Source organism: Carassius carassius, chromosome 36 (assembly GCF_963082965.1).
Source record: "Carassius carassius chromosome 36, fCarCar2.1, whole genome shotgun sequence".
Classification (NCBI taxonomy): domain Eukaryota; kingdom Metazoa; phylum Chordata; class Actinopteri; order Cypriniformes; family Cyprinidae; genus Carassius; species Carassius carassius.
In genome coordinates, this window is record NC_081790.1 from 4,247,279 (window position 1) to 4,272,932 (window position 25,654).

The window sequence follows — 25,654 nt, forward strand, 5'->3', positions numbered from 1 at the left end:
TGAAACTTGAACTGGATGTCTTTCCTGGAGTTTTTTCTAAATGATTTGGAACATTCTCCTAAATGTTGAACAAGTCGACAGAACCAAATATTTGTATGTCTGCAAAGATCAGGTGCTCGGGAGTCATCTTTATATTTGAGGGTTTCAGGGTTTTGTAAATATAAAATCATTCAAGGAAAAGTTCAGTAACAATTTAGAATATTCACTATTAACTTTTCCCTCAGTAAATTACTGCTTAAATTTTAAAAATGTATACATTTTCTGCTTATTAATATTTAGCAATTAGTAAAGTTTATGTATTGGGTAGGATTAGGTAGCTATGTGGAATAAGGTATTAATATGTTCTTAATTAGTACTAATAAATGGCTAATATTCTAGTAATGTGCATGCTAATAAAAAACTAGTTAAGAGACCCTCTACAGCATTTATAAATCTTAATCTCACACACACACATATTGCTTGCTAAAGCCATGTTACGCAGAATAAAATAACTTTTCAGACAATTTTATGCGTCACCTCATCTGTGTATACTTTCATATGCAATCTATAAGCATTATATGTATATGCAAACTTTACATATTGCTTGTTAAAGTCATAAAAGCAATCATTTATGCTTCACTTACTCGTATTTGATTAGATGCATGTGCTGTACATATTGCAGAAAGGTTTCCTAACTGTGAACTTGAGTATTTTTCAGATGTGTTCATGCAGGTATTCACTGTTGCATCTCACATGCTGACCTCTCGTGTCTCTTCCTCCCCCTGCTGCGTCACGCTGGAGGAGGGCGAGATCTTTAAATATGGAACACTACTCGAGACGAGCGCGACGCGAGCACCTTTACGCGCAACGTGGAGCGTGTTCCGACGCCACGGGGAGAGTTCGTGAGCCTGTTGCGTTATGACTGCTGGAGTGACCGAATGCATTGTAGATAGTAGAAGCAACAGCGAATTATCTCCGGCTCCAGACAAACAGAAGTGAGTCTCTGTATGTGCTCCTGCCTTTGCGCATCCAGACACGCTGAACTTGGAGCGAATTCGCACTTACGCGTCTTTCTGAAGCCTGGACGCACTTTAATTCAGCGTAAGGAGAAGTTACAGCTACTTTGATAGAAGAGGACGCGTGCAGCACAATCAACATGAGCGACAAAAACAAGTGAGTACTATTATTTGCATGCAATCTTCCCAGGCGAGATCAGTTGTGTTTCCATGAGTGGATTGAGAACAGCCCTCCCACCCTGGATCTGTCCTGCTTCTACACTAAAAAGTAAAGATGTAACCGTATCCTTCAGGACAGAGCAACAGATCAGCTCCGAGTCTGTGCGGTTAGGGCTTCAAGTTTCAGGCACGGAGGTTATTATCTATTTAAGACATTAAACTGGACAGTTGCATACTTTTGACAGGTCGTGGACATCCTAAATGTTCAGCATTTATGAAGGTTTCTTGAACAAGAACCACATGATGAAAACTTTAAAAACGGTTCTTTATTACCAATACATTTTATTTTTCAGTTCTTTGGAAACTAATCTTTGAACTTGGCACTTCAGAAACCAATATGTTGAACCAAAAGCTGTTTTTGATCATTATGAAGAACCAAAGTTGTTTAATTTCATCAGAGAACCTGCTTCGTTTTCATGATCACCTTTTATTCTCGGCTTCTTAATAACAAACCATCTGTGAACCTGGTGCTTCAGAACCCAATGTGCTGGACTTTAGAGAGCCAAAAACTGTTCTTGATCAGCAACAAGAACCAAAAGTGATTCATTCCGTCAGAGAACCTGTTCAGGTTCCTCAATCACGTTTTGTTCTTTAGAAAAAATTCTAAAACAATTAGAGCCCAGAATTCATGCTGATTTGGAGAACCAACTGAAGGAGTCTGGTTCTCACTTATCTATTCTGAACATTTTATTCTACATTCCTTTAAAACATCTGTGAACTCGGTGCTTCAGAATCCAGAAACCAATACCTTAATTTTATTATTACTTCTTTTTTTTTTTAAAGTCATTATTTCTCTCATTTCTAAAGCCCAAAGGCTCCTCAAAGGACTATATAGCAACCCAAGAACCAAAACTGGTTCTTGGCTGAAAAACAAAAACTTTTAAAGTAACATCAAGAAACTTTTGGCCTCTCCAAAGAATCAACTCTTATAAGTAAATACCCAAAAAAGGAGATTTCACACTGATGCCATGAAAGAAACATTTTGGGTTCTTCAGCCTTTATCTTTAAAAGTGTATAGCAAGTAGAGGGTTCTTCGCTGAAACTCGAGAACTGTCTTTGTTTTGAGTGAATGGAATATCTTATGGGGTCTCCACCGCTGACACATGATGTATGATGTAGTTCACTCTGTTCATTTGAATGTTACTGCCAAGCCATGCTGCTTTAAGTCGCCCTCTTTACAGGTTCCCTGAAGCCGTGGCTTGAGCGGTCAATGTAATCTTTTTCCAAGAAGCTCCTGTCGAAACCAATTAGCTCCTTAGCATCCAGAAGCAATGTGTGCGTTGCTTAGCGTTCCAGAAACCAGTGGCTGATATAATGCAAGGGATTCAAACTCTTTTTAGTTCAGTGCAGCTTGTGCTGTTCTAAAAAAAAAAAATAAAAAAAACAGCTGCCTGCAGGGATCAGATTTTTTTTTTTTTTTTTGACCAATAGGGCTCTTCAGATGTGAGTGAATGGATCATGTGGTGTGTGGTTTGAGTGCTAATGACACTTAGATTTTTACACTTTAATAAGCACTAACTTTCATTTCTGGTAAACTGACCCTTACAAAAAATACTGGTAGTTAATTTAGTCTGTAGTAAGGATTGTTTAAGAACCTAAAAGTACTTAAAAGTACCATAGCAATACCGTGTGATGCCATTTTCCAATGCCAATACCATGGTCATGGTATTTATATGTCTAAAATCATGGTATTATCATGGTACATGTCCAAAAAATTGCTTTATCAAGAATATCATGGTATAACCATGTCTAAACAGCAATGTTATTTTAGGATTAAACATACTATTATATTAAGTATACTATAAATATACTATTTATTATTATTTGAATGAACTTTTATTTATTTATTTATTAGTTTAATTTGTATTATTATTATTATTATTATTATTATTCAACTTTAGTACTTAAACATATTTGTTTAAGTTTGTTCCCAGGGTGACATTTAAAATTTTCCACTGAAGGTGGCTTTTCATATTTTATTTTTTATTTTATTTAACTTTTTATAAAAACAATTTTTGCTGTTTTAAATTTAGTTTATAATGACAACATGTAGGTGATATTATTATTTATTTATTTTATATTTAAAGTTTTACATAAAAAAAATATATATATATATTTTAATTACCAAAAATGTACTAGTTCAAGTTTAAGATGACATCACTGTTAAAAATCTATGGTACTTAAGATAAGTGCAATTTTGAATCTCTAACCTGGAAGAATTAAAATAGCCGGGTTTTCTTAAGAAAAATGTATAATATTTCCTCATTGGCACAGGCTTAACTATCTGTGTGTATGAGAGCATTGCATGATCGATCGCTCTCACCTGTTGATCTACACCTGTGTGACTGCCCTGTCCTCTTCCATTGAACGTTTGAAGCAGACCGCACACACATTGTGAAAGGAGCTTTCATTGGAAAATGCAGAGTCACAGTGGCATGTCTTCTGTAAGCTCTGCTCTCATGACTCTGATATCTCTTTTCTTCTCCTTGAGACTGAGGTCATCTGTGCATGACGGACAGGAGTGACCCTGAGCCTGCTGGGATACTATAGCGATACGCAGAGTTCTGAAATAGAAAGATTTATGTATCAGAATGGATCTACTGTATGTGAACAGGTTTTGACACAGGCCAGCTGCTTTCACATCTGTAGTGATTAAAATCATGATTTAAAGTCAGCGTGAATTCAAAACTGACTCTTTTACTTTTTTAAACATGTTCCTGAGCATGATTCATCAGGGCATGTAGGGAAAAAGAAGTTTAAATAATATAACAATTTGCTTTGAAATGGCTTTCTTTTTCAGATGATGTCATCTAGGCCAAGTAGGCGGGGGGAATTGTGTTAACCAATAGCAAAATAGCTTTTTAACCATTGTTTTAAGCTGATATTGTAAGTATTGCAGCCTGCATCTAGCCACGATTTATTGATATTATAGTATTATTTGTATATTATTAAAGTTTTTGATGATTGATGAATGATGAATCATTAGCTTTTACTTGTATATTTTCATTTTAATTATAGGGTAAGCTTTGGTTATTTTTTGCTATTTTTGTCTTTTTTTCCATTTTTAAATTTAAATTTGTATTATTTTTTTTCATTGTTTTTATTCAGCTTCAATTTTATTACTTCAACTTTAACAGTATATAACAATTTTCAGGTAGTTGCCAAGGTAATATTAAAATGTATTAAAACTTTAGTAAAAATTTCTCCCCTCTAATGTGTGTGCATAATAAATATATATACATATATATATGTGTGTGTGTATATATATGTGTGTGTGTGTGTGTCTGTAAACACAAATATAGATTTTTTTATATTTTATTTTATAATTTTTATCTTCAACTATTTCAATTAACAAAAAACTTTTTAATAGTTTTACAAGGTATAATTAATTTTATGAATCATTTTAATTAATATTATTACATTTTATGGCAATAATAAGAAAATAATAGACCAATTTGAGAGTTGCTCGGGAGGCTGAACTTGACTATTTTTGACCATACAATTATTTTCTGATCAAATCATGCTCATTTGTTTCCTCATTAAATATTCTGTTTCACTGGTAAATAGGGCATTATGGTAGTACAGTGGTTTGTGACTGTAATTTCTTGTTGACTTTAAATCAATGATTTTGTTTAACCCTTTAATGTCTCAGTTTGATATTTGAGATTAGTGTTCCTCCGCTTCATCAGTCTTGTTGGAGTCCAGCTGTCTCTAGCAGACGTGTGTTTGGAAGTGTTTGACCGCTGTGTGTTTACACTCACCTCACAAATATTCACTGATGGGTGTCTATGAAGTGACCAGTGCTGAAGTGTGTGGAATCCATCCAGAGTATCTGTGCAAGATGACCAAAGCATTTACTCTTTCATTTGTCTGTTATATGAGGGATTGTGACTCTTTTATGACCCTGGGATCCCAAATGCTTGAAATTCTCAGCATAATTGCTGTTTAATCTTTAGTTGTATTATCATCCATAACATTAATTTCATTTTGGTAAACAAGTGTTGACCTAGTTTCTAAATTAACTATATGTGCCACTAAATTGTGTAACAGAAAGAGATTTAAACATCGGTTTAATGTTATTTTGCACTGTAGAAATAACCAAAGGATGTAACAACTGTTTTTTTAAATGCAATTTTTTAAAATTATTATTATTATTATTTTAAATCAGTTTTATATGTGAAACCTATAGAAAGTATATTTAAAACAAATTATTAGTAATTTATAGTGATTTTAAGGTAAAATAATTTTTTTCTATATTTGAAAGAAATATGTTAAAGAACCATATAGTATTTTTTAATAATTTAATAATTTGTAACATTTTAAGCTTTTAAGAATTTTTACATTTAAATACATTTTTATACTATTTAAAAAAATGTTTATATGTGAATCCTATATAAATTATATTTCAAATTATTTCAAATAAATCATTAATAATTTAAAGTAAAATCTATTTTTTCTACATGTGAAATAAATATATGTAAAATAACCATATAGAATTTTTTTCTTTACATTTCTTAAATAATATTAAATATAATAATATTACTAAATATATTATTTCACATAATTTTAAAGAAATGTGTATATATGCAACATATAGATATGTTTCTATAATGATATAAATCTAAATATAATTTAAAGGAAATATAATAATGATACATTTCTTTAAAATGATAAAAAAACTTATTTTTTGATTTTTTTTTTAAATTTCATTTTAAAGAAATTTTTATATAACAGAAAAAATATTTATCTACAAAATAATCTTTTATATATATATATATATATATATATAAACTGAAATGTGTTTTACATGCTGTATCAATCAATCTACAGACCCCTTACAAGATCTTCATGTTGTGAAGCTGGGTGTTAGATAGACAGCTTTTCAAGTTTCTTTCTATAGAACACTGTTAAGTTGTATAATGAAGTAACCTTGTAATCGTTTGTTGTAGATTGGACTGCAGTGTTGTGTAAGTGGTTAAAGAAAGCAGATTTATTCCCAGTGATCCCTGTGTCCTGATCCTGTCCCTCAGCACGCAGCTTTGCTGAAGCAGGAGAGGTAGACTGAAAAGAGGAATAGCAAAGAGAAAGATCAAAACACTAGGAAGTGAACATAATATGAGGCAGAGACAGCATAGAGCAAGAGTTCTGTAGGAAACAAAGGAAGCCTTGTATGAAATGAAAAGAATGGCTATAGGACTGACAGGAAGTGCACAGACGAGATGAGGACGATAGATGTGGAATGAGGAAAATAGGTGTAGATGATGGAGAAAATGATCTGGATTTCACTCGCTAGTGTTATTTCGCGAAGTGAAGTTCTTTGTTAATAGTTAGTGCTGGTCTATAGTCTCACTATAGGGACAAATCAATCATGCTATTTAACAGAAAAACTTTGTTCGGCTTGTTTATGAATTAAAACATGCTACCATTCATAAGTTTGGGGTAGGATTTTGTTCATGTTTGTGAAAAAGTAGTCTCTTATGCTCACCAAGGCTGTATTTATTTAATAAAAAATCCAGTAAAAACAGTACAATTATGAAATATTATTACTATTTAAAATAGCTGTCGTCTATTTTAATATATTTTAAAATATAATTTATTCCTGTGATCAAAGCTGTATTTTCAGCATCATTCCTCCAGTCTTCAGTGTCACATGATCCTTCAGAAATCATTCTAATATTCTGATTTACTGCTCAAGAAAGATTTAATAATTAAGTTAAATTTATGCTTTAGCAGACGCTTACAGTGACTTACAGTGCATTCAGGCTAACAGTTTTTACCTTAATTTACCTTAATTCTATTCAATTTTAATAGAATTGATTTAAAACATAAATAATTAAAAAAATGTCTTTACAGTCACTTTTGATTATTTTAAAGCATCCTTGCTGAATAAAAGTATTGTCTTCTAAGACTCTTGCTTAGCTGAATCAGAACAAACACAGCAGTCCGTCCCATCAATGGCTCTTGTGTAGTTTAGGATGGTGGCATTGATTGTATCCAGGGTCTCAGGTGTGTTTTGGACTTTATCTCCTCGTCTGTCTTTTATGACGTCTGCGCTGTCAGAAGGAATGATTAACTGGCTCGAGCTGCTCGGGAATTAAAGAAATCTACACTATTTGGTATGACTGTTACACTACATCTCAAACAGATGTTGCACTTAACCAGTCATAAAGATCAATTTTCTGTCATTTAGATTTATACATTATCTGAAATCTGAATAAATAAGCTTTCCATTAATGTATGGTTTGTTATGATAGAACAATATTTGGCTGAGATACAACTATTTGAATATCTGGAATCCGAGGGTGCAAAAAAAATCTAAATACAGAGAAAACAAATTAACAAAAAACATATTAAGTTCTTAGCAATGCATATTACTAATCAAATATTAGGGTATGTTTTGATATATTTACGGTAGGAAATTTACATGATATTTTCATGGAACATGATCTTTACTTAATGTTCTAATGATTTTTGCCATCAAAGGAAAATGTATAATTTTGACCCATACAGTGTATTTTTGGCTATTGCTACAAATAAATCTGTGCTACTTATGACTAGTTTTGGGTCCAGGGTCACACACACACACACACACACACACACATACACACATACACATATTCATTAAGAACTTTGTTTCAAAAAACAAAAAGATATATGAACCAGTTCGACTGATTCAGTTAAAAGAATCGATTCAACAGAACAATTCTTTGGACGTTAGCTCACTGGGTGAAGTTGTATATCCTTTTCTCTCTGGGTAATGTGAATGATTTGGTCTTATACTAAATACTAAAAGCTAAATATGAATGTCATTGAGATTCAAGGACTGTGTGTCTAGCACATGATCCTGTTACTTTTACAATCACTTGTTTTCTTGGATCATAAAGTTAATTGTAAACACCAAAAAAAGAAAAAAGTGGCAAGAAACCCGGATTAAACCAAAACAAATTGGCGTTCCCACAGAAGCGGCAACATTTGAGGAATTAAAGCATATGAGAAGGATTTAAAGATCAGTAGGTCTTATTAAAAGCTCTGTTGAAATCCCACTTACACAATGATGTGGCTACGCTTCAGTTTTTCACTCTTACTTTGCTCCGTGTGACCTTTGACCCCGGGAAGTGTTTGTGGGAGTCTGCAGCTGTCAGACCCACACCTTGTTTCCTCTTTGACTGATTACTTCTGTCACGTGTGTTATTGGCGGGAGATAATCGCCGTTATCAGTGGAAATGCCAGTATTTTATCATCTGTCCCACCTCTCAATTGGTAAACATGGTGCAAGGGCTGCTGGGAGCTCGTGCGTCAGTCACTTACACACCTTTACTGCTTGTATTTGCTTTAGCTTCATGACATTCCTCTGCCTGGGTCTCATGATTTTTCCTGCCATAAAGCATCATAAACAAATCATCTTGTGTGTTAGTGTGTGTGTGTGCGTACATATACACACATTCAGCTCAGACTCTCAACAGGTAACAGATTGTGTGGTTGTGATTTGAGTTGTACTGTCATATTTCTCCCCAAAATCTTATTAATTTATATTTTTATTTTAGAACAATTGTTATTTTTTCAGTTAAGAACATTTATTCCAAAGTTCATATGAATTTGATATCAAAATGCATTTAGATGTTTTGTAGTTTTCACTATTGTGACTGTGATTGTATGTAAAAGTTAGTATGTAAAAAAAAAAAGAGAGATTTTAGGATTTCTATCAGCATAAAACAATACAATAAATACTTAAATATTATTTGTATGATTAATACTATTATTAAAAATAATGATAATGCATTATACATATATATGATATTAGATTACTTTATATTTTATTATTAATATATTGTGTGTGTGTGTGTGTATATATATATATATATAGCTGTCGTCTATTTTAATATATTTTAAAATATAATTTAGTCCTGTGATCAAAGCTGTATTTTCAGCATCATTCCTCCAGTCTTCAGTGTCACATGATCCTTCAGAAATCATTCTAATATTCTGATTTACTGCTCAAAGATTTAATAATTAAGTTAAATTTATGCTTTAGCAGATGCTTACAGTGACTTACAGTGCATTCAGGCTAACAGTTTTTACCTTACATGTGTTTCCCGGGAATCGAACCCACAACCTTGCGCTGCAAACGCAATGCTCTATAGGAATATATATATATATATATATATATATATATATATATATATATATATATATATATATATATATATAAAATAGTTAAAAATTAAGTAAAGATATATTAATAATATATTATTATAGATGTACTTTTTTTTCCTTAAAATTTTCCATCATTGTAATGAATCTAAATGTTTTACTTTTGAGTTTTGTAAATGTTATTATTCTCAGTGTGATTCTCATTAGTATTTTTACTAATGAAGAGAATACAGAATTTAGTGTTTTCTAAATTAATTAAATGCATAAATTAATATGAAATGCAATGGAAAATAAATGCAATAGATTAAATATTACCTAAATATTTCATTTATTTGTTTATTTATTTACAGTGCATTTATTCAAATGTAATTATATATAAAGAAATTAATTATGTATTCCTTCTGCTTTGCATTACAGTCATGAGGGAAAATATACTTTATTATTTTATCACAATGCAAAAATATAGGGTTAATTTTCACATCAGTGTCTGTCCTCTTTCTTTTAATTTTGGGGTAGAAATATGACCTGAAGATTCCTTCATCTTGTACTTTATCAACTCTTGATGAACATCTGTTTAAATACACCTCAATCTCTGTTTGTGTTACACTAGAGATGAATCAACTTTATTCAGTTTGAAATCAGATGCAGGGATGATGCGCTGATCCAACATTTATCTGGCTTGCACAAGGTGTGTGAGCGGTTATTAGGTTATAATGCATCCAGCTCGTGTTTAAAATATATTAATCACTAGAAGATAACATGACAAATCCAAGCAGGTTACAGGACCTCCTGGCCTTTAAACAAGGAAAGGTAAAAGGGAAGGTTAAAACACAATTGACTGATCTGCTTCAGAAGAAACGCTGTTCTGAGAAAGGTGCACGTGCAAGGAGAGATTAAACATGCTTGCTCTTTCTACACAAAGTCTGTTTGATTCTGGTTTTGTATTTTGACTTTGTATTCAAAAATAACGTACTTTGTGTCTGAATTTCTCTTTTTGTGTTTTTCAGAATGGAGGATGAAGCCATAGTGGACAGAGGAGCGTCTTACATCAAAAATGTGTGTGATGAAGAGGTCGAGGGTACGAAACACACACACACATACACACATTCACTCTTAAATATATAGTGGGATATTGGATCCCCTCTGTCTCAGTGAGTCAGAGTCTTAGTTACTGTGGATTACGTTTCACGTTCACTTTCACTCTCTCCTGTCTCTCTCTTCTCTCTCAACCAGCTGTTTTTTTATTCTTTTATTCTTGTATTGGCATTAATTTGTTCTTAAGGGCAGGAGAGGATTATGAGCGGTGCAGATGTAACAAACTAAAGCTCTAGACACGTGAAGATGTGTCTTAATCCACACACACACACACACACACACTTAATCTGTTTCTACATTCAGGAGAAACTGACTAAATGTGCGCCACTTTAGCGCATTGCATTTTAGTGCAAAACTTTATATTTTTTCATGTAGTGCCGCCAAACCATCTCTGCTGCATCGTGTGCATTTATAATTGCATTTCAGGATAAAAGTATAAAATGATGATCATAATAAATTAATGCATTTACAAAGATTATCAGACTTAATGTATTTTCCTAGTGGAAGATGTATGCAATCTATATAATGCACACCAGATATTTGATTTATATTCCTTGAATTTTAAGGAATTAAATATTTTTGACAAAATCTATGAAAAATTCCATGATGAATCAAAATATGTAGTTCTTTACTATATATGAATATTATATCTTAAAGTTATAAAATAAGAAAAAAGTATAAAAAATATACATATAAAATGTATATAATACAACAATATTTATTTATTTATTCATTCTATTTTATTGATCACAATTGTTTTTTGTGAAACTGACATTTTTAAAGTCCATGAAATATTTTATTAAATATTTTTAAAAAATCACACTCCGTTGGATCAATTTACCTGTTTAACATAAAATATCATCATGCCTCTTTTCATGCAAATGAAGCTCATCACAGAAATGCATGCAATTTGTGGAATACTAATTTAATAATTAATGAAATAATTGTCATGTATTTATTGAATATAATACTGACATTGTGTGCCATATTCAGGTCTGCACCCTCGTTTTTATTTTTGTAATTTTTTGGCCATGTTTACAGCCCAAATAATTCCTAAAATAAATCATGTGCTGAAACAACACAGGCAGTGTGTGCAAATAAATGACTGGACACAGTTGAATGAGTGATTTCCCTCTCAGATGTAGAATGTACAAATACTGCAGGTTCAGACGTCTAAAAATATCTGCACATCAAAAGCAGAACAAACACGTTCGCAAACATGAGCTTTTCACACACTTGTGTTCTTTCTATATTTGCTTCTCCCTCTCCCGTCCTCACTGAACTTTGGACCTTCACATGATGGTCTCACACACACACACACACACACACACACACATACACACACATCAGATAACGTTTAGACGTATTTGTTTAAAGTTAAACTTGAGATGAATGAAGTGAAGGCTGACTGAAGTGTGATTGATGGATGACTGGATTGATGAGCGGCTTTTATTAGTCCGTATATTGTTCTGTGAGTGTGTGTTCTCTCTGTTTTTAAATCCACTTCCTGGAGATGTCTTGCCATTTCCTGCCTGATCAGCTGTACAGGAAGTTGTTGGCATTTATCTATAATCTAACAAGTGTGAGATACGGGTCATATTTTCCCTTCTGAAAAAACAAACACATGCAAACACAGAAGCGTAGTGCCTTTCTTATTCATGCTCCTGGTCTGATTGTGTGTGATTTATTAGTGCAAGGTCTTTCAAAGAATTCAAATGGGTGAAAAATATAACTTTGAAACGACTTTCTTTCACAGTTATAGTCATATTATAGTCAAATATACTGTCACTCACATAAACGGATTAGAAAAGTGAATCACGATGTAGTCATTTATTGGTGTTATTTATTGTAGTATTTATTAATATTTTGAATTTGCTTTTATTTTGTTCAGTTTTTCTTTTAATTTTATCGTTTTAATAATTGTGTTATGTGCTTTTGTCATTTTTAGTTGTTTAGTTTTTTAAATATTTCTATTTAGGTTTAATTTATTTTTATTTTAGCTTGACATTTTAGTACTTTAACTTATTTATTTCACTTGTAGTTGCCAAATGTAACAATTGTAATTTTCATTTAAGTTTAAAGTTTTTTTTAATGTAAAATTTTTCTTAATTTTTTTCAGATTTAGTTTTTAATTAATTTAATTAAAAATTTAGCATTTTAATATATATTGAATTTAATTTAAATTCTCATTTAGTTTAATAATTATATTTTCAGTTTGATTTAAATTTTAGTCGTTTATTTGCTTCAGTTTATTTCAATTATTTCATTTTTAAATGTGTTATAGTTTTTTATTATTTTTAATTGTTTTTATTTTATTTCTTATTTTGTTTATAAAAAATATTTACGACTGTGCATCACATTGTGTCAGTTATTATTTGCATGAAGTAGAATCTGAAGCATCGAAAATGGCCAACTCTCATTAAAAATGACTTCCCTCAGATTGGTTACACACTGACAGTTCAACAGTAGCACATTTACTACATATACACCGCAGTAGTTACCAAAGCAGTGATTATTGGTCTCTTTTTATCTGGTTATCTGTATATGACTGCCATCTATTTTTAGGCTTAATGTATAAGCTGTCATTCTGATCTGTATGTATGTATGTGTGTGTGTGTGTGTGTGTGTTTGTAATCGTGTGATCTTTCGGTGTGTGTGTGTGTGTGTGTGTGTGCAGGTCATCACACAGTCTACATTGGAGTTCATGTGCCTAAGAGTTACCGTCGCCGTCGACGACACAGACGACGATCCAATCACAAAGAGAGGAGAGAGCGATTGATGGAAAACGCCAGCGACAGATCAGACACAGAGACTGCAGACGATCCGTCCTCCAGCATCCTCAAACCTCTCAGTGAGTCCCAGAGGAAGACAAACCTTCACTGCTGTAGGCCTGTGGGAAACAAAACAAAACCCAATAATTACTTTATTAAAATTAGTAAATAAAAGGAAAATGTTAATAATTATTATTACTAATATTACTTAAAAATGTCTGTATTTATAATATAATATTTAAATCATATGAATGTGTTTCAGTATATATTATTTAGATTATTATAATTTAGTATATATTATAATTTTCAAGTGTTTGTATATGATTGTAGTATTTGTTGAATTAATTAAAATGAATAATATAATTATAGTTATAAATATATATATATATATATATATATATATATATATATATATATATATATATATATATTTATAACTATAATTATATTATTCATTTTAATTCATTCAGCAAATACTACACACACACACACACACACACACACACACACACATACATATATATTATGATATATAAAAAATATTATATATATTTTATTTATATTTATTTTAATTATATAATTCAAAAAAATTAATATTAATTAAAATGAATAATATAATTATAGTAAAAAAGAAAAACCAAAGATTCATCCTGGCAACAGATGGTTAAAAACAAACACCATCCATTTTTGCACGTCAAGTCTGAATTGACTTAAATTATTATATTATTAAAATAATATTATAAATGATTATATTATTACTTCAGAAGACTAGTCATGCTTTCAGTCATGTTGACTACTTTAATTACATTTTATAATTTTATTTTTAGGATTTGCTGTAGGATTAAGGATATACCCCCTAAAACATCAGCTCAGATGTTTCATTCTGCATTTCACAAAAGAAATAAAAAAACATCTGCAAGTCATTCTTGATGTCTCACATGAGAACTTTCAGAGAGATTTCCCAGGCCTTTATCACAGAGCAATCCATGATGTTCTGGAGATTCAGCCGAGAGCGAGAATGAGATAAAGCGGTGCTCACAGCCTCAGTTAAAGGTCTTTGTGTGTGCTAATCTCTGCTAATCAGTGACACGGCTGAGAAGGCAAAGCATCGAGCTAAACAAGTGCATAGTCACCTTTATCTGTGCGTATCCTCAGTGAACCCGCTCCACCTCTCCGTCGCTCTCTCTGACTGTCAATCCTGAGAGAATCACACACTTCACAGTCAGTACTTACACTTCTCACATCAACAGTATGAACGGCTTCTCATTGCCTGGATTTGTGCCTGGATTTAGCATTAACAGTCAGCTGATCGCAGCAATGCCTCTAGTTTGAGTACATGCTGCTGGTATAATGGGTCATTTTAGCCGCTTGTTAACTTTTAGCCCAGGTTAGGAGGCACGGAGCCAGATGTGCGCCAATAGGATGTTCTTACACTCTTTTGTGTACAACACAGTCTTATTTTCTCCAGAGGGGCCATTTCAGGCCACGGGGGGAGGAAAACAATCATCCAGCTTTGGCTAGTTTAGCTTAGATTAGCTGAGCATGCTGCAAATGTGCTAAAATGCACAGAGAGACAAAGGCAGAGCATGTTAAAAAGCCTTTGATATGTTAAAATACCAGGGTCTGGTGCCTCTGCCTCGCATTTTTTTTCTCATTTAATATGTTTTTATTTATTTTTTTATTAAAGTGCAATGTCATTATAGTGATTATTACGATTGTTTTGGTTTAATGGTCGCTGCACTGGAGCTCATAAGCAAATATCTCTCTATAAATGTCATAAAGTTGCTTATTAGTTCTAGAAATAGTGCGACATAATAAGTGTTTCTTTGTCATTGTAATGTTTCTTTGTTTAAAATTTATTTTTGAACAAGCCCTTAATAGACACAAGTATCAAAGAACATTCTAAGAAAAAGTATTTTTAGTTGATTTTGTTTGATGTCACAACAGAAAACAGAAGTTTGACAAATACATAGACAGTTTTCAGAAATTCGTAATTATATCTATATTAATATTACCTATATTTATTATTCTTTATATTTATATATGTGTGTGTGTATGTATTTGATCAATTTACAGGAAAGTCAGTATGCATATCAAATCAGTAATATTGTAAAATATTATTACAAACCAAAATAACTGTCTTCTATGTGATTATAATGTAAAATGTAATTTATTCCTGTGATGCGCAGCTAAATTTTCAGCATCATTACTCCAGTCTTCAGTGTCATATGATCCTTCAGAAATCATTCTAATATTCTGATTTGCAGCTCAAGTAACATGTTTTATTATTATTATTATTATTAATGTTGTAAACAGTTTTGCTGCTTCATATTTTTGTGGAAATTGTGTTTCAGGATCCTTTGATGAATAGAAAGTTAAAGAGAACATCATTTATCTGCAATAGAAATCTTTTGCAATATTGTAAATGTCGCTTTTTATCAATTAAATGTATCCTAGCTAAATAAAAGTAATAATTTCTTTTAAAATGTACCGTATTAGGATTTAGTATATATTTAGAAGTACAGAGAAGAAGACAAATGAATCCTTTGTTCTAATGAATGGGTTGATATGTGTGTCATCCTGTTCTTACATGCCTTTACTGTGACCTGAGGCCAAATTGAAAGCATGCACATCTGCACACATGCATGGCGTGCATTGATACACATGTCCCAGTACAGTCTTTGAGATTTTGAATCAAAATATTCAGTCAGTAACTGTGTTGCAATGCATCCGAGAGATTTCCACATAAACTGACTTCCCTAACTAGCAGTCTGTCCGGGAGGCCCTTTTTAACCTGATCTTCCAGACGTAGACAAAAATCTCATAATTATCTCAAAAATCTTGACTTAAACCTTTTGTTTGTTCTAGTTTTACCTTTAAAAGACCTTGTCTTTGTGATGTGAAAGTGTACACATTTAGAAAAGGTGTGGCGCTACTTAAACATTATGACATACTGAATGCAACACTGTGGTTATGAGAAGCGCTGACAGGTTCTGTTATTATGAATACAAACTAGGCTTACTCATGCTACACTTTCACATATGAAAACTTCCCTGTGAAATTCAGATGCAGATCTAATTCTGTTGGTCCAGGAAAACAGTCTCCCTTACTGACCACTTTTCGGTTGCAACACACTGGATATTTACAAGAAAGCTCATTCATCTTGATGTTACATAACACCTATGAAGGAACAAACCTGTGATTTCGATTACAGTCGCACTTTACGCAGACAGAGTGCTATTGTCATCTGGCATGTTCCTGTTATTGTATCTATTGTTTGATTATAATAGCTAGTGTTTTTAGGCCTTTCTCACCCCTGGTATGTTATTTCCCCATCAGTTTCTCCGGCTGCAGAGAGGATTCGCTTTATTTTGGGGGAAGATGACAGTGGTCCTCCTCCGCCGCAGCTCTTCACCGAACTCGACGAGCTTCTGGCCGTTGACGGTCAAGAGATGGAGTGGAAGGAAACAGCCAGGTAAAGTGTAAAAACACACATTATGAGAATTGGAAGATTAGATATTAATTCCTATCAATGTCGCATTTTATTCTCAACATTGCCTCAAGAGGTGCCATAGTGGGTATTAAAGGAATCATGACATAAGAAATCAAATTTGCCTTGATTTTTTTGGCATTTAAGAGGTCTTTGTACCATTAAAACATCCTGCAAGTTTCATAACTTAAAACATCCTCCTCATTAAAACAGCATTTATTTAATCGGGCATCAAAAATTGCTTGTTTGGAGATTGTGGGATTTTTGTCATCACACAGGCGAATATATTTGCATATGACCGCCTCCAGAGCAAGAAACCAACCAATAGTTAAACATCCTCTCACCATAAGCCCCGCCCATGGGCATTAAACCAATATATTCATGCATTTTTACTTTTGATATGAAACAAAGTAGCAGATTTTGTGTATTAGGAGAGCGTGGACGAGCCTTAACTTTTATAAAGAATATCTCTTTTGGTTTGAGACTTTAGGGATCTTATCTATGCACGAACAACTTGTAACACTCCGAAGAGAAAAAAAGCTTGAAATTGCATCATATGACCCCTTTAAAATCATAAAAACAACTTATGAGACAAATTCAGTTTCTGCTCTAAAGCAACTTTAAAAGGCAAACGAGTCATTATTCAGTTTGAATCAGTTCAGTGTTGATTCAGTTCAGTAGTGTAAATTCATTCATTATGAACAAATTTGATTCAGCTATAAAAAGCTCTACAGAAGACAAAACTCGTCATTCAGTTCAGTTTCCGCAAAATAATTTCCAGATTTCGGCTGACTTCAGCCTATATTATTTTCAACTGTTTTGACCTCAGACGAACGTCTAGGTCAGAAACACACGCTTGAAAGGGTGAGACCTCTAGTCTGGCTCTGCTAAAACAACAGAAGTATTCAACACTCGCGTCATTTACCAGGTGCTCATGACTTTAGTGTGCCACTTGACTGTTCTTAGGATTTCACTCATACCTGACTCACGAATGCTATTAGATAAGCTTTTAGGCTCCAGAATAAGGGTCAAGCAGAAAACGGCAACAAATAACACAAAAGGAGAATGCATCTGGACTAAAGGAGATTTTCATTATGACATTTAAACTGACATTTCACAACTATTTTGTGGTGGAAATCACATGGATGATTTTTTTGTTTTATTTATTTGATTATTTTATTTTAAACTAAAATTCACTTATTATTTTGAGGCAAACAATAGTGTAATGGGGATAAAAACTCACATGGATGGATTTTCCTTTATTTAGATAAATGTGATTAATAATGTGAATCTGAAAACCAGTGCTCGTTTTATTTAAGCTACACAGGCACACAAATACGACAAATTAAAGTGCAAATACAGTATGAAATACTATTTTTAATTTTAAGTTTTTGGTTAATTTTCTATTAATATTTAAGCACATACAGTCAATAGCAGGTTATTGGGTTTAGTTCACTTCATCAAATGTTGTGGACACAAATTGTTGTGCTCCTTTCATACAGCGACTCTTATATACTGTTTCTTTCTTTAGATTTGCATGTTCCAGATTTACATGTTAAGAGCTACATGGATCATGTTAAAATGAAACCATTTGCAAACAAAGAGCCCAGTGTTTTAATGTTTGTGTGTGTGTGTGTGTGTGTGTGTGTGTGGATGCACAAAGCCAGTGTTCCCAGAGATCCCATGGGTCTCTGGGTTCACCTGAGTCTCAGGTAACAAATCAAAACTGCAGGCCGCAGTGTGTGTGTGTGTGTGTGTGTGTGTGTATGTATCACTTTTGTCTCGGATATCATACCCACGCTTGGCTAAACTCAGCTCAGTAGCCTTTCTGCACAAGATTACAGAGCTCTAAAGGATATCTGTGTGCTTGGATATCATTGGTCTAAGACAGATGCTCGCTCAAGCAGACATGAGTAAACTGATAACAGGGCAGCAGAGCTTTAAGAAGGTTTGAATCACTTTCAATATTATTTTACATCAGAAAGCTTTCAGTTAGTTGGCAGAATGATAATATGAGGTTTTCATAATATGGTCTTGCAAGCATATAATTCAGTATTAAACCGTACGGTGGCAGTACCATGGTACAGAGATGGTCAAAAGTTTTGAGTCAGTAAGATTACTTAATGTTTTTGAAAAAAGTCTCTTTTGCTTACCAAGGCTGCATTTAAAAAATACAATAAAATCAGTAGTATTGTGAAATATCAATATTATACTTTTCTGTTTTAATATATTTAAAAATGTAATTTATTCTTGTGATTCAAAGCTGTATTTTCAGCATCATTACTCCAGTCTTCAGTGTCACATGATCCTTCAGAAATCATTCTATGTTGATTTTCAATAAACATTTTGATTTAAATATTGTGGAAAACTGCTCTGTATTTTTTGTGTGGAAAATGCTATTTGTTTTTCAGTTTCTTTGATAAAAAGATTTAATGCATCTTTGCTGAATAAAAGTAAATTATTTCAAAAAGTATACAAAAAAAACAAACTGATTTCATATCATATTCATTTTATGATATATACACAGAAACTTGGTTTTATCATAGAACATGCCCAAAACATGGTCATTTTTGCATGAACCGCAGTAAACCCATGTTGCATGCCCAAAATACATGGTATAACGATGGTAAATGTTAAATATAAAAATATAATATTCTCATTGTAACATGAAATGTCATTATAATGGTACATGGCATGCCTCAAAAGTGAACTGACGTCAGTGCTCTTAATATAGTTCAGTTGCTTTCGGTACATTTATGTGTGTTGTGTTGTGTTCTTCTCAGATGGATAAAGTTTGAGGAGAAGGTGGAGAAGGGTGGAGAGCGGTGGAGTAAACCTCATGTAGCCACTCTGTCTCTTCACTCACTCTTCCAGCTGAAAAACTGCATCGAGAAAGGAACAATCAAGCTGGACATGGAGGGCAACTCACTTCAGCAGATCGTCGGTAAAACTGCACTTCAGCACTCTTAGAGATAAAGCTTCTTCGAGGATGCTTTATAGCTGTATAGGCTTCTTTAGAGGTTAAAAAAGATCTTCAGGTCAGTGTTTTGGTTTCTGGGTTCCTTAAACAGGGTTTTTGTGGGTTTAAAAAAAAAGGCCTTCTATGGTTCACCAATGATTCACCCTTTCACAAATAAAAAAAGTTCCTAAATCGGATCAGACATTTTTTGACCACTACAGTAAACATGTTTTAACCATGTTTAAACAAAATATAACCTTATAAGTTGCAGTTAAAGCATATTGAAATTTAAAATATGTTTCAAATATAAAAGTAAGTGGGTATCATTATCCATTTTACTCTTAGTAATTTAATAACCTAATAAATTACATAATTGAAAAGTTCAGTTTAGAAGCATCGGTATTGGTATCAAGGATACTGGCCTTCAAAAGTATCGGTATCGTATAGAAAAGGAAATAAGTGATATCGCCCATCCCTACAGAGAACAACTTACTTTAAGATGCTTTTTCAAGGTTAGATGTACCTTTGAAGCCGAGAGAAGTTTTGTTGCAGGTAAACTAAAATTACATTGCTCTGTGATGTTCCGTCTTTTTTCACATTCCTAAGTGATATCGTCTTGTATTTCAATGCGCTTACGTGCAGATGTAACTGTTATTTGATTACCATCCATTTAAAATGTAACTATAACGAAATACAGTCACTCATATTAAAGCAATAAGTCCCAAGAAGCTGTGGTTTACTGTGAATTTATAACAGCTAAGGAGCGTTGTTAGGCACAACGCGAAGGCACGGCTTGACTGCACTTATTGCTTTTATAAAACGGTTATTTGATATACATAGTAAGGTTTCATGAAATAAAACCGAGCAAATAAAGTGTAATGATATCAATAAAAACAGTATTCGTCCACCGAAGAAACAGTTATGGTTCTAACAAAGTGGTTGCCGAGCAACACACAGAAGTAAACATTCCGCTTTGAACATGGATCAACCAATCAGAATCAAGGATCGGAATTCTCAGTTTTATAATTTGTATTTTAAAAGCGTAATGACTTTATATGTATTTGGTTACTCCCCAGCCCTGCAGTACACACATGCTGAAATGTGTCTCTGTGTTTCAGAAATGATCACTGACAGTCAGATTGAGAGCGGGCAGCTGAAGGCCGATCTGAAGGAGATGGTCATGTACACTCTGCTGCGGAAACATCGGCACCAGACGAAGAAGTCCAACCTGCGTTCGCTGGCAGACATCGGCAAAAGCGTGTCGAGCGCGAGTCGTCTGTTCAGCAACCAGGAGAACGGTAACACAGCTGCCACATTAAACCTCTCTCTTACACTCTATCGCTTTCCTCATCTCTCCTCTTGCTTTCACCCCCAGCGTCTATCAGCTCCATCCATCAGCAGCATCTCTCGCACATTGCAAAATCTGGCAATACTTTGATGCTTCAAGCTCACAAGTGATCAAATGTGCTGATGAGATGCAGTTGGTTTTTATGTTTTTTGCAGCAATCAAACCTCAGACCCTCCCAGGAAAGACTAGAAACCTCTAGAAAGCTCCAGACGTGTAAAAGTGCTCAAGATGTTTTGGTTTCTGAAATACCTGATAGAGTCTTCTTCTGAATAAAAGTAACTTGTTGATACTTTAGTACCAATCTAATCATGTTTCTCTCAGTTTTAGAAAGTAGCTAACTTAAATTGAACATGAAATCAAAAATTGAGCCTTTTGTCTTCGCTGGTTCACACAGTTCAAAGAAAGACATGTTTGTTATCATAATCTTTCATCGAAAACTGCTTCTGAAATGACTTACCTTTTCTGCTGACATCATCAAGGCCTTTTATTTTAGCCCCTCCCCCAGCGTCTGTATGCTTTTTTCTTAATGTTTTACATGGAAAATCATCTCACTGTCTTGTTTTGACTTTAATGCTAAAGAAATAGAAACTAGTTCTAGAACTAGAACTGTTGTCTAAATGTCAAGAAATGTAGCGTGACAAGAGATCTGATGTTTTCATAATACTATAGCTTTTTCTAGAAACAAGGTATTTGTCGTAATGCTAAAAGGCTGTTTTTAATGTGCTGCACATGCAAGTGTACAGTTAAACAAGAAGAGGGGATCATCAAATGCACTCCATCATGCAACCATTGGCATTTGAAATCTTTTTATTTAATTTATTTTAGGAAATCAGCTGTTTCGGATTTTTCATATATATTAACTACTCTCATTTTATTTTATAAAATAATGAATAATTAAATTCACATGTATAAATTATTTAACTTTTTAACTACTAAATTAATCTTCAGCTATTTGTATTCATTATTTTTTTTGTGTGAAATATAAATAAAATGTAAATATAAATACAAAAAAGTGATATTCTTAGAAAAATATTTTATTTTCAAATTTTTTAATTATTTTTAATTATTTTTCAACACTTTTTAATTCTGATATATAATTAATTAAAGAATAATTCATAATTATTTAATTGCTTAACTACTAAATTCAATTATACTACTTCAACTTTATTTTAATATCCATGTTTTTAGTGAAACATAAATATAAAGTTAATTTCCAATTTATGTCTTATTCTAAATTCTTAGTGTTAAATTAAATTATATTTAATTAATAAATAAATTATTATTTTAATTTGATTATTTATATATATATATATATATATATATATATATATATATATTAGTCATTTATATAAATTATTGTGTATATATAATATTATTAATAATAATATATACATTTATTATTATTATTATTATTAGTCCACACACACACACACACACACACACACACACAGCTCAGGTTGAAAGCAGTCGTTTCAAAGCTTCCTCAACACTGGTTTCTTATAAATAATCCATTCTTTCAGAAATTTTGCTGTGCCTTCTTTTCAAACTCTGCTTGGTTTTCTTAAATGTTGTCTATTTTCATTTTTATTCTGTGCTCCAACTGAATTCTGAATCACTCTTTGAACGAGATTTGTACTCTATTTCTTTGATCTAATGCTTTTTTTTCTCTCTTCCCTGTCTCTCGTCCTTCCAACGTGTCTTGATTGACATGCATGCGCCCTGCCTTCCTGTGTGTGTGTGTGTGTGTGTGTGTGTGTGAAGTGCGCAGTTCTCTCGATCACTCTGTGCCTTGCTTTGCCACCCTTGACCCTGACGAGCAAATTCAGATGCAGAGAAGCAACAGCATGGGACTTCTCTGTAAGTCTGTAGCTGAGGATTCAGACTGATTCATGCTAGATTTGCTAATCTGTGAGTTAAGAGATGAAGAAATATACTGTAATCTGGTTCTGTTTGAAAGATCAGCTCTTCCACTTTATTTCTGCAGATAAGGGACGAAATGAATAATTTTGTGTGTGCAGAATATTATAAACGCTTAAAGAAACTTTTTAAAGCAAAAGTTGCCTTAAACTTTAGTTTAAAAATAGTAAGTAGTAATTATGCTGAAACACATGAGTATGTTATTTATTTTGATAATCTCTTAATAAACCACTGCATTAAAGGGTTACATGTAATAAAGGTTTTATGTAACCTGTCAAACAAGTTACTAAATGAATCTATTGTGATCTAGATACACGAAATGACTTTTATGTGAGACTCTTGGGCCTCTTTGTTTTTAAGAGTGTTTTAGCAGCTGATCAGTGTTTGACCTTTGACCTTGTGTGACCTCTGCAGGTAGTCCGACCACGGCTCATCGTAACCTGACCTCCAACAGCCTGAACGATCTCTCAGACAAACCTGAGAAAGACCAGGTACTGTGAAGTGTGTTTCTGTGCGAATATAAGTGTGTGAACAGTTTTGACACATGTAGAAAAGTATACATTCAATCTGCAAGAAGAAGAATATTGGGCCAGAGTGAATCTTATGAAAATGTCTAGGTGACAAAAAAAAAAAAACATTATATATATATATATATATATATAATAGATAAACTTACAGTAACTTTAAAAAAAAAACATTTTTCTTTTGAGTTTTTATATTAATCACATTATTTTTAATGGTTATTCTCATTAGATTCTCTTTTTTAATGTTTTTTATTTATTTATTATTATTTAAATCAGCAAATATTACCATGATATATAAATACCTGACAGTGTAATAATATAATAATGTAAATTATTTTTTTTACAAATATCATAATGTAGTATATACTATATAATAATAATACCTGTTTAATTTATGTATTATTTTTTATTATCATTTTTTTTCATTTTAATTTAAACATATTTTAAATAATAACACCTATAACAATGATCTTTAATTTAATACACACACATATAAAACTAAAATATATGTGCTTCGTAATTCAATGATTTATTAATGCATTTTTATTTAAAATATTATTATTATTTAATTTAAATTATAACAATTATTTTATTATCTTCATTTAATCTATAATAATAATAATACTAATTGTAGCATTAAAAAAATACTCCAAAAATAATTATTTTTTTGCATTGCACCAATGAGAATTATGGGTAAATGTGCTTAATCACCATATAAGTAATGTTTTAATGGTTTTAAAATAGACAGTTTTGTGGTATTTTGAAGATATATATATATACAGCCAGGTGTGTTTTTAACAGCTTTTGTGAGATTCTCCCACCAAGCGTTCATTAGAGACAGGTTTGATGTCTGTTTCTCCTGGGTGTGACGTCTCTAGGACAGGAATGAGTGCAAAAGGACAAAAGAAACTCTTTTTCAAACACAGTAGCACTCAACTGAAACTCAGTGGCTGTCTTTCACACAAGGCCGCTGTCGTCAGTTGCGTCAATATTTGTGGATTAGCGGAAGAGCTTTGTCAATCGTGTGTGTTATTCACACTACTGCTGTAATTATACTGATAACCTCAAATGAAAATCAGCCAAACCGCAAACACTGCACACACACAAGGTCTCTTTTGTGTCTGTGTGTGTTCAGGCTGTGTGTCATCCCAGAGATGAGAGTTAATGAAGTGTTTTTGTTTTTTAGTTTTGAGCTTGTTTCTTTCCATGCTGCTTAAGTCTTATCAGACTTTGGAATACACTGAAATATGACCTCAAATATCATCTCATGAAGAAATATATTGCTGCTTTTGATAAATTCTTTATTAAATTCAAAAAATAAAATAAAATATCAAAGTAGTTTTTAATATGGATCAGAGATATAATATATAATATACAGTGAGATACACTGAACAACTTTATGCTTCCATTGTAAATGTATTACTTTAAATACACTTTCCATTTATGCAAAATTATTTATTTTCTTTGGTAACTGACTGCATGCAACAAAAATATTACTGCGTGCTTTAAAAACAAGAGCCAGGAAAAGTGTTGTGATTGTTAGCCAAAACATTTAACTAAATTATTTAAAATATATATGAATTGATATAAAGCGGAGATAATGCAAATAAATATAAATATTAGATGGAAAACATTTAATTAAAAATGAAATAATTGAAATTGAATAAGTTGAAGTGTTAAAATTACTAAAATTAAAACTGAAATGTAAATAAAGTAGAAATAGAGATGTTTGAGGGAAACCGAAACGAATAAAAATATCAAATACACATAACAAATTTACTAAAAAAAAAAAAAAAAAAATTATTAGCTAAAAAATTATTCAAAATGTTTAATTCATTTTTAATATTTTATTTAATATTTATTTCTATAAATATAAATAATAGAAACAAAATTAATATAGTGAAAAATCCTTTTTTTTTATCTGTCCAGTTGAATAATAGATTCATGAAGAAAATTCCCCGTGATGCAGAAGCGTCAAATGTGCTGGTCGGCGAGGTGGACTTTCTGGACGCTCCCTTCGTGGCGTTTGTGCGTCTCCAGCAGGCCGTCATGTTAGGAGGACTCACCGAGGTCCCTGTGCCCACACGGTAACACACTCACTGCGAATTACAGGAATAATTCACCTAAAAATGAAAAACTGCAGATTTGGAGGAATGTAGCATTGCATCACTTACTCACCACTGGA

At 32.4% G+C, this 25,654-nt stretch overlaps 1 protein-coding gene across 5 annotated transcripts in view; it reads left to right on the top strand.

Annotated features, from left to right (window-relative positions):
• Positions 1–675: 675 nt before the first annotated feature.
• LOC132116959 (electrogenic sodium bicarbonate cotransporter 1-like) overlaps positions 676–25,654 on the top strand; it is a 46,127-nt gene continuing 21,148 nt past the window's right edge. The window contains exons 1-9 of one of the 5 annotated variants that reach the window (XM_059525881.1): positions 676–1,152; positions 10,373–10,443; positions 13,138–13,311; positions 16,571–16,706; positions 19,505–19,665; positions 20,799–20,978; positions 22,790–22,885; positions 23,360–23,436; positions 25,399–25,556. In XM_059525881.1, coding sequence (XP_059381864.1) covers positions 1,136–1,152; positions 10,373–10,443; positions 13,138–13,311; positions 16,571–16,706; positions 19,505–19,665; positions 20,799–20,978; positions 22,790–22,885; positions 23,360–23,436; positions 25,399–25,556 — 1,070 coding nt within the window. In that variant the 5' untranslated portion in view covers positions 676–1,135. The remainder of the gene's footprint in view (positions 1,153–10,372; positions 10,444–13,137; positions 13,312–16,570; positions 16,707–19,504; positions 19,666–20,798; positions 20,979–22,789; positions 22,886–23,359; positions 23,437–25,398; positions 25,557–25,654) is intronic. The other 4 variants (XM_059525878.1, XM_059525880.1, XM_059525879.1 and 1 more) reach the window with 4 other exon arrangements.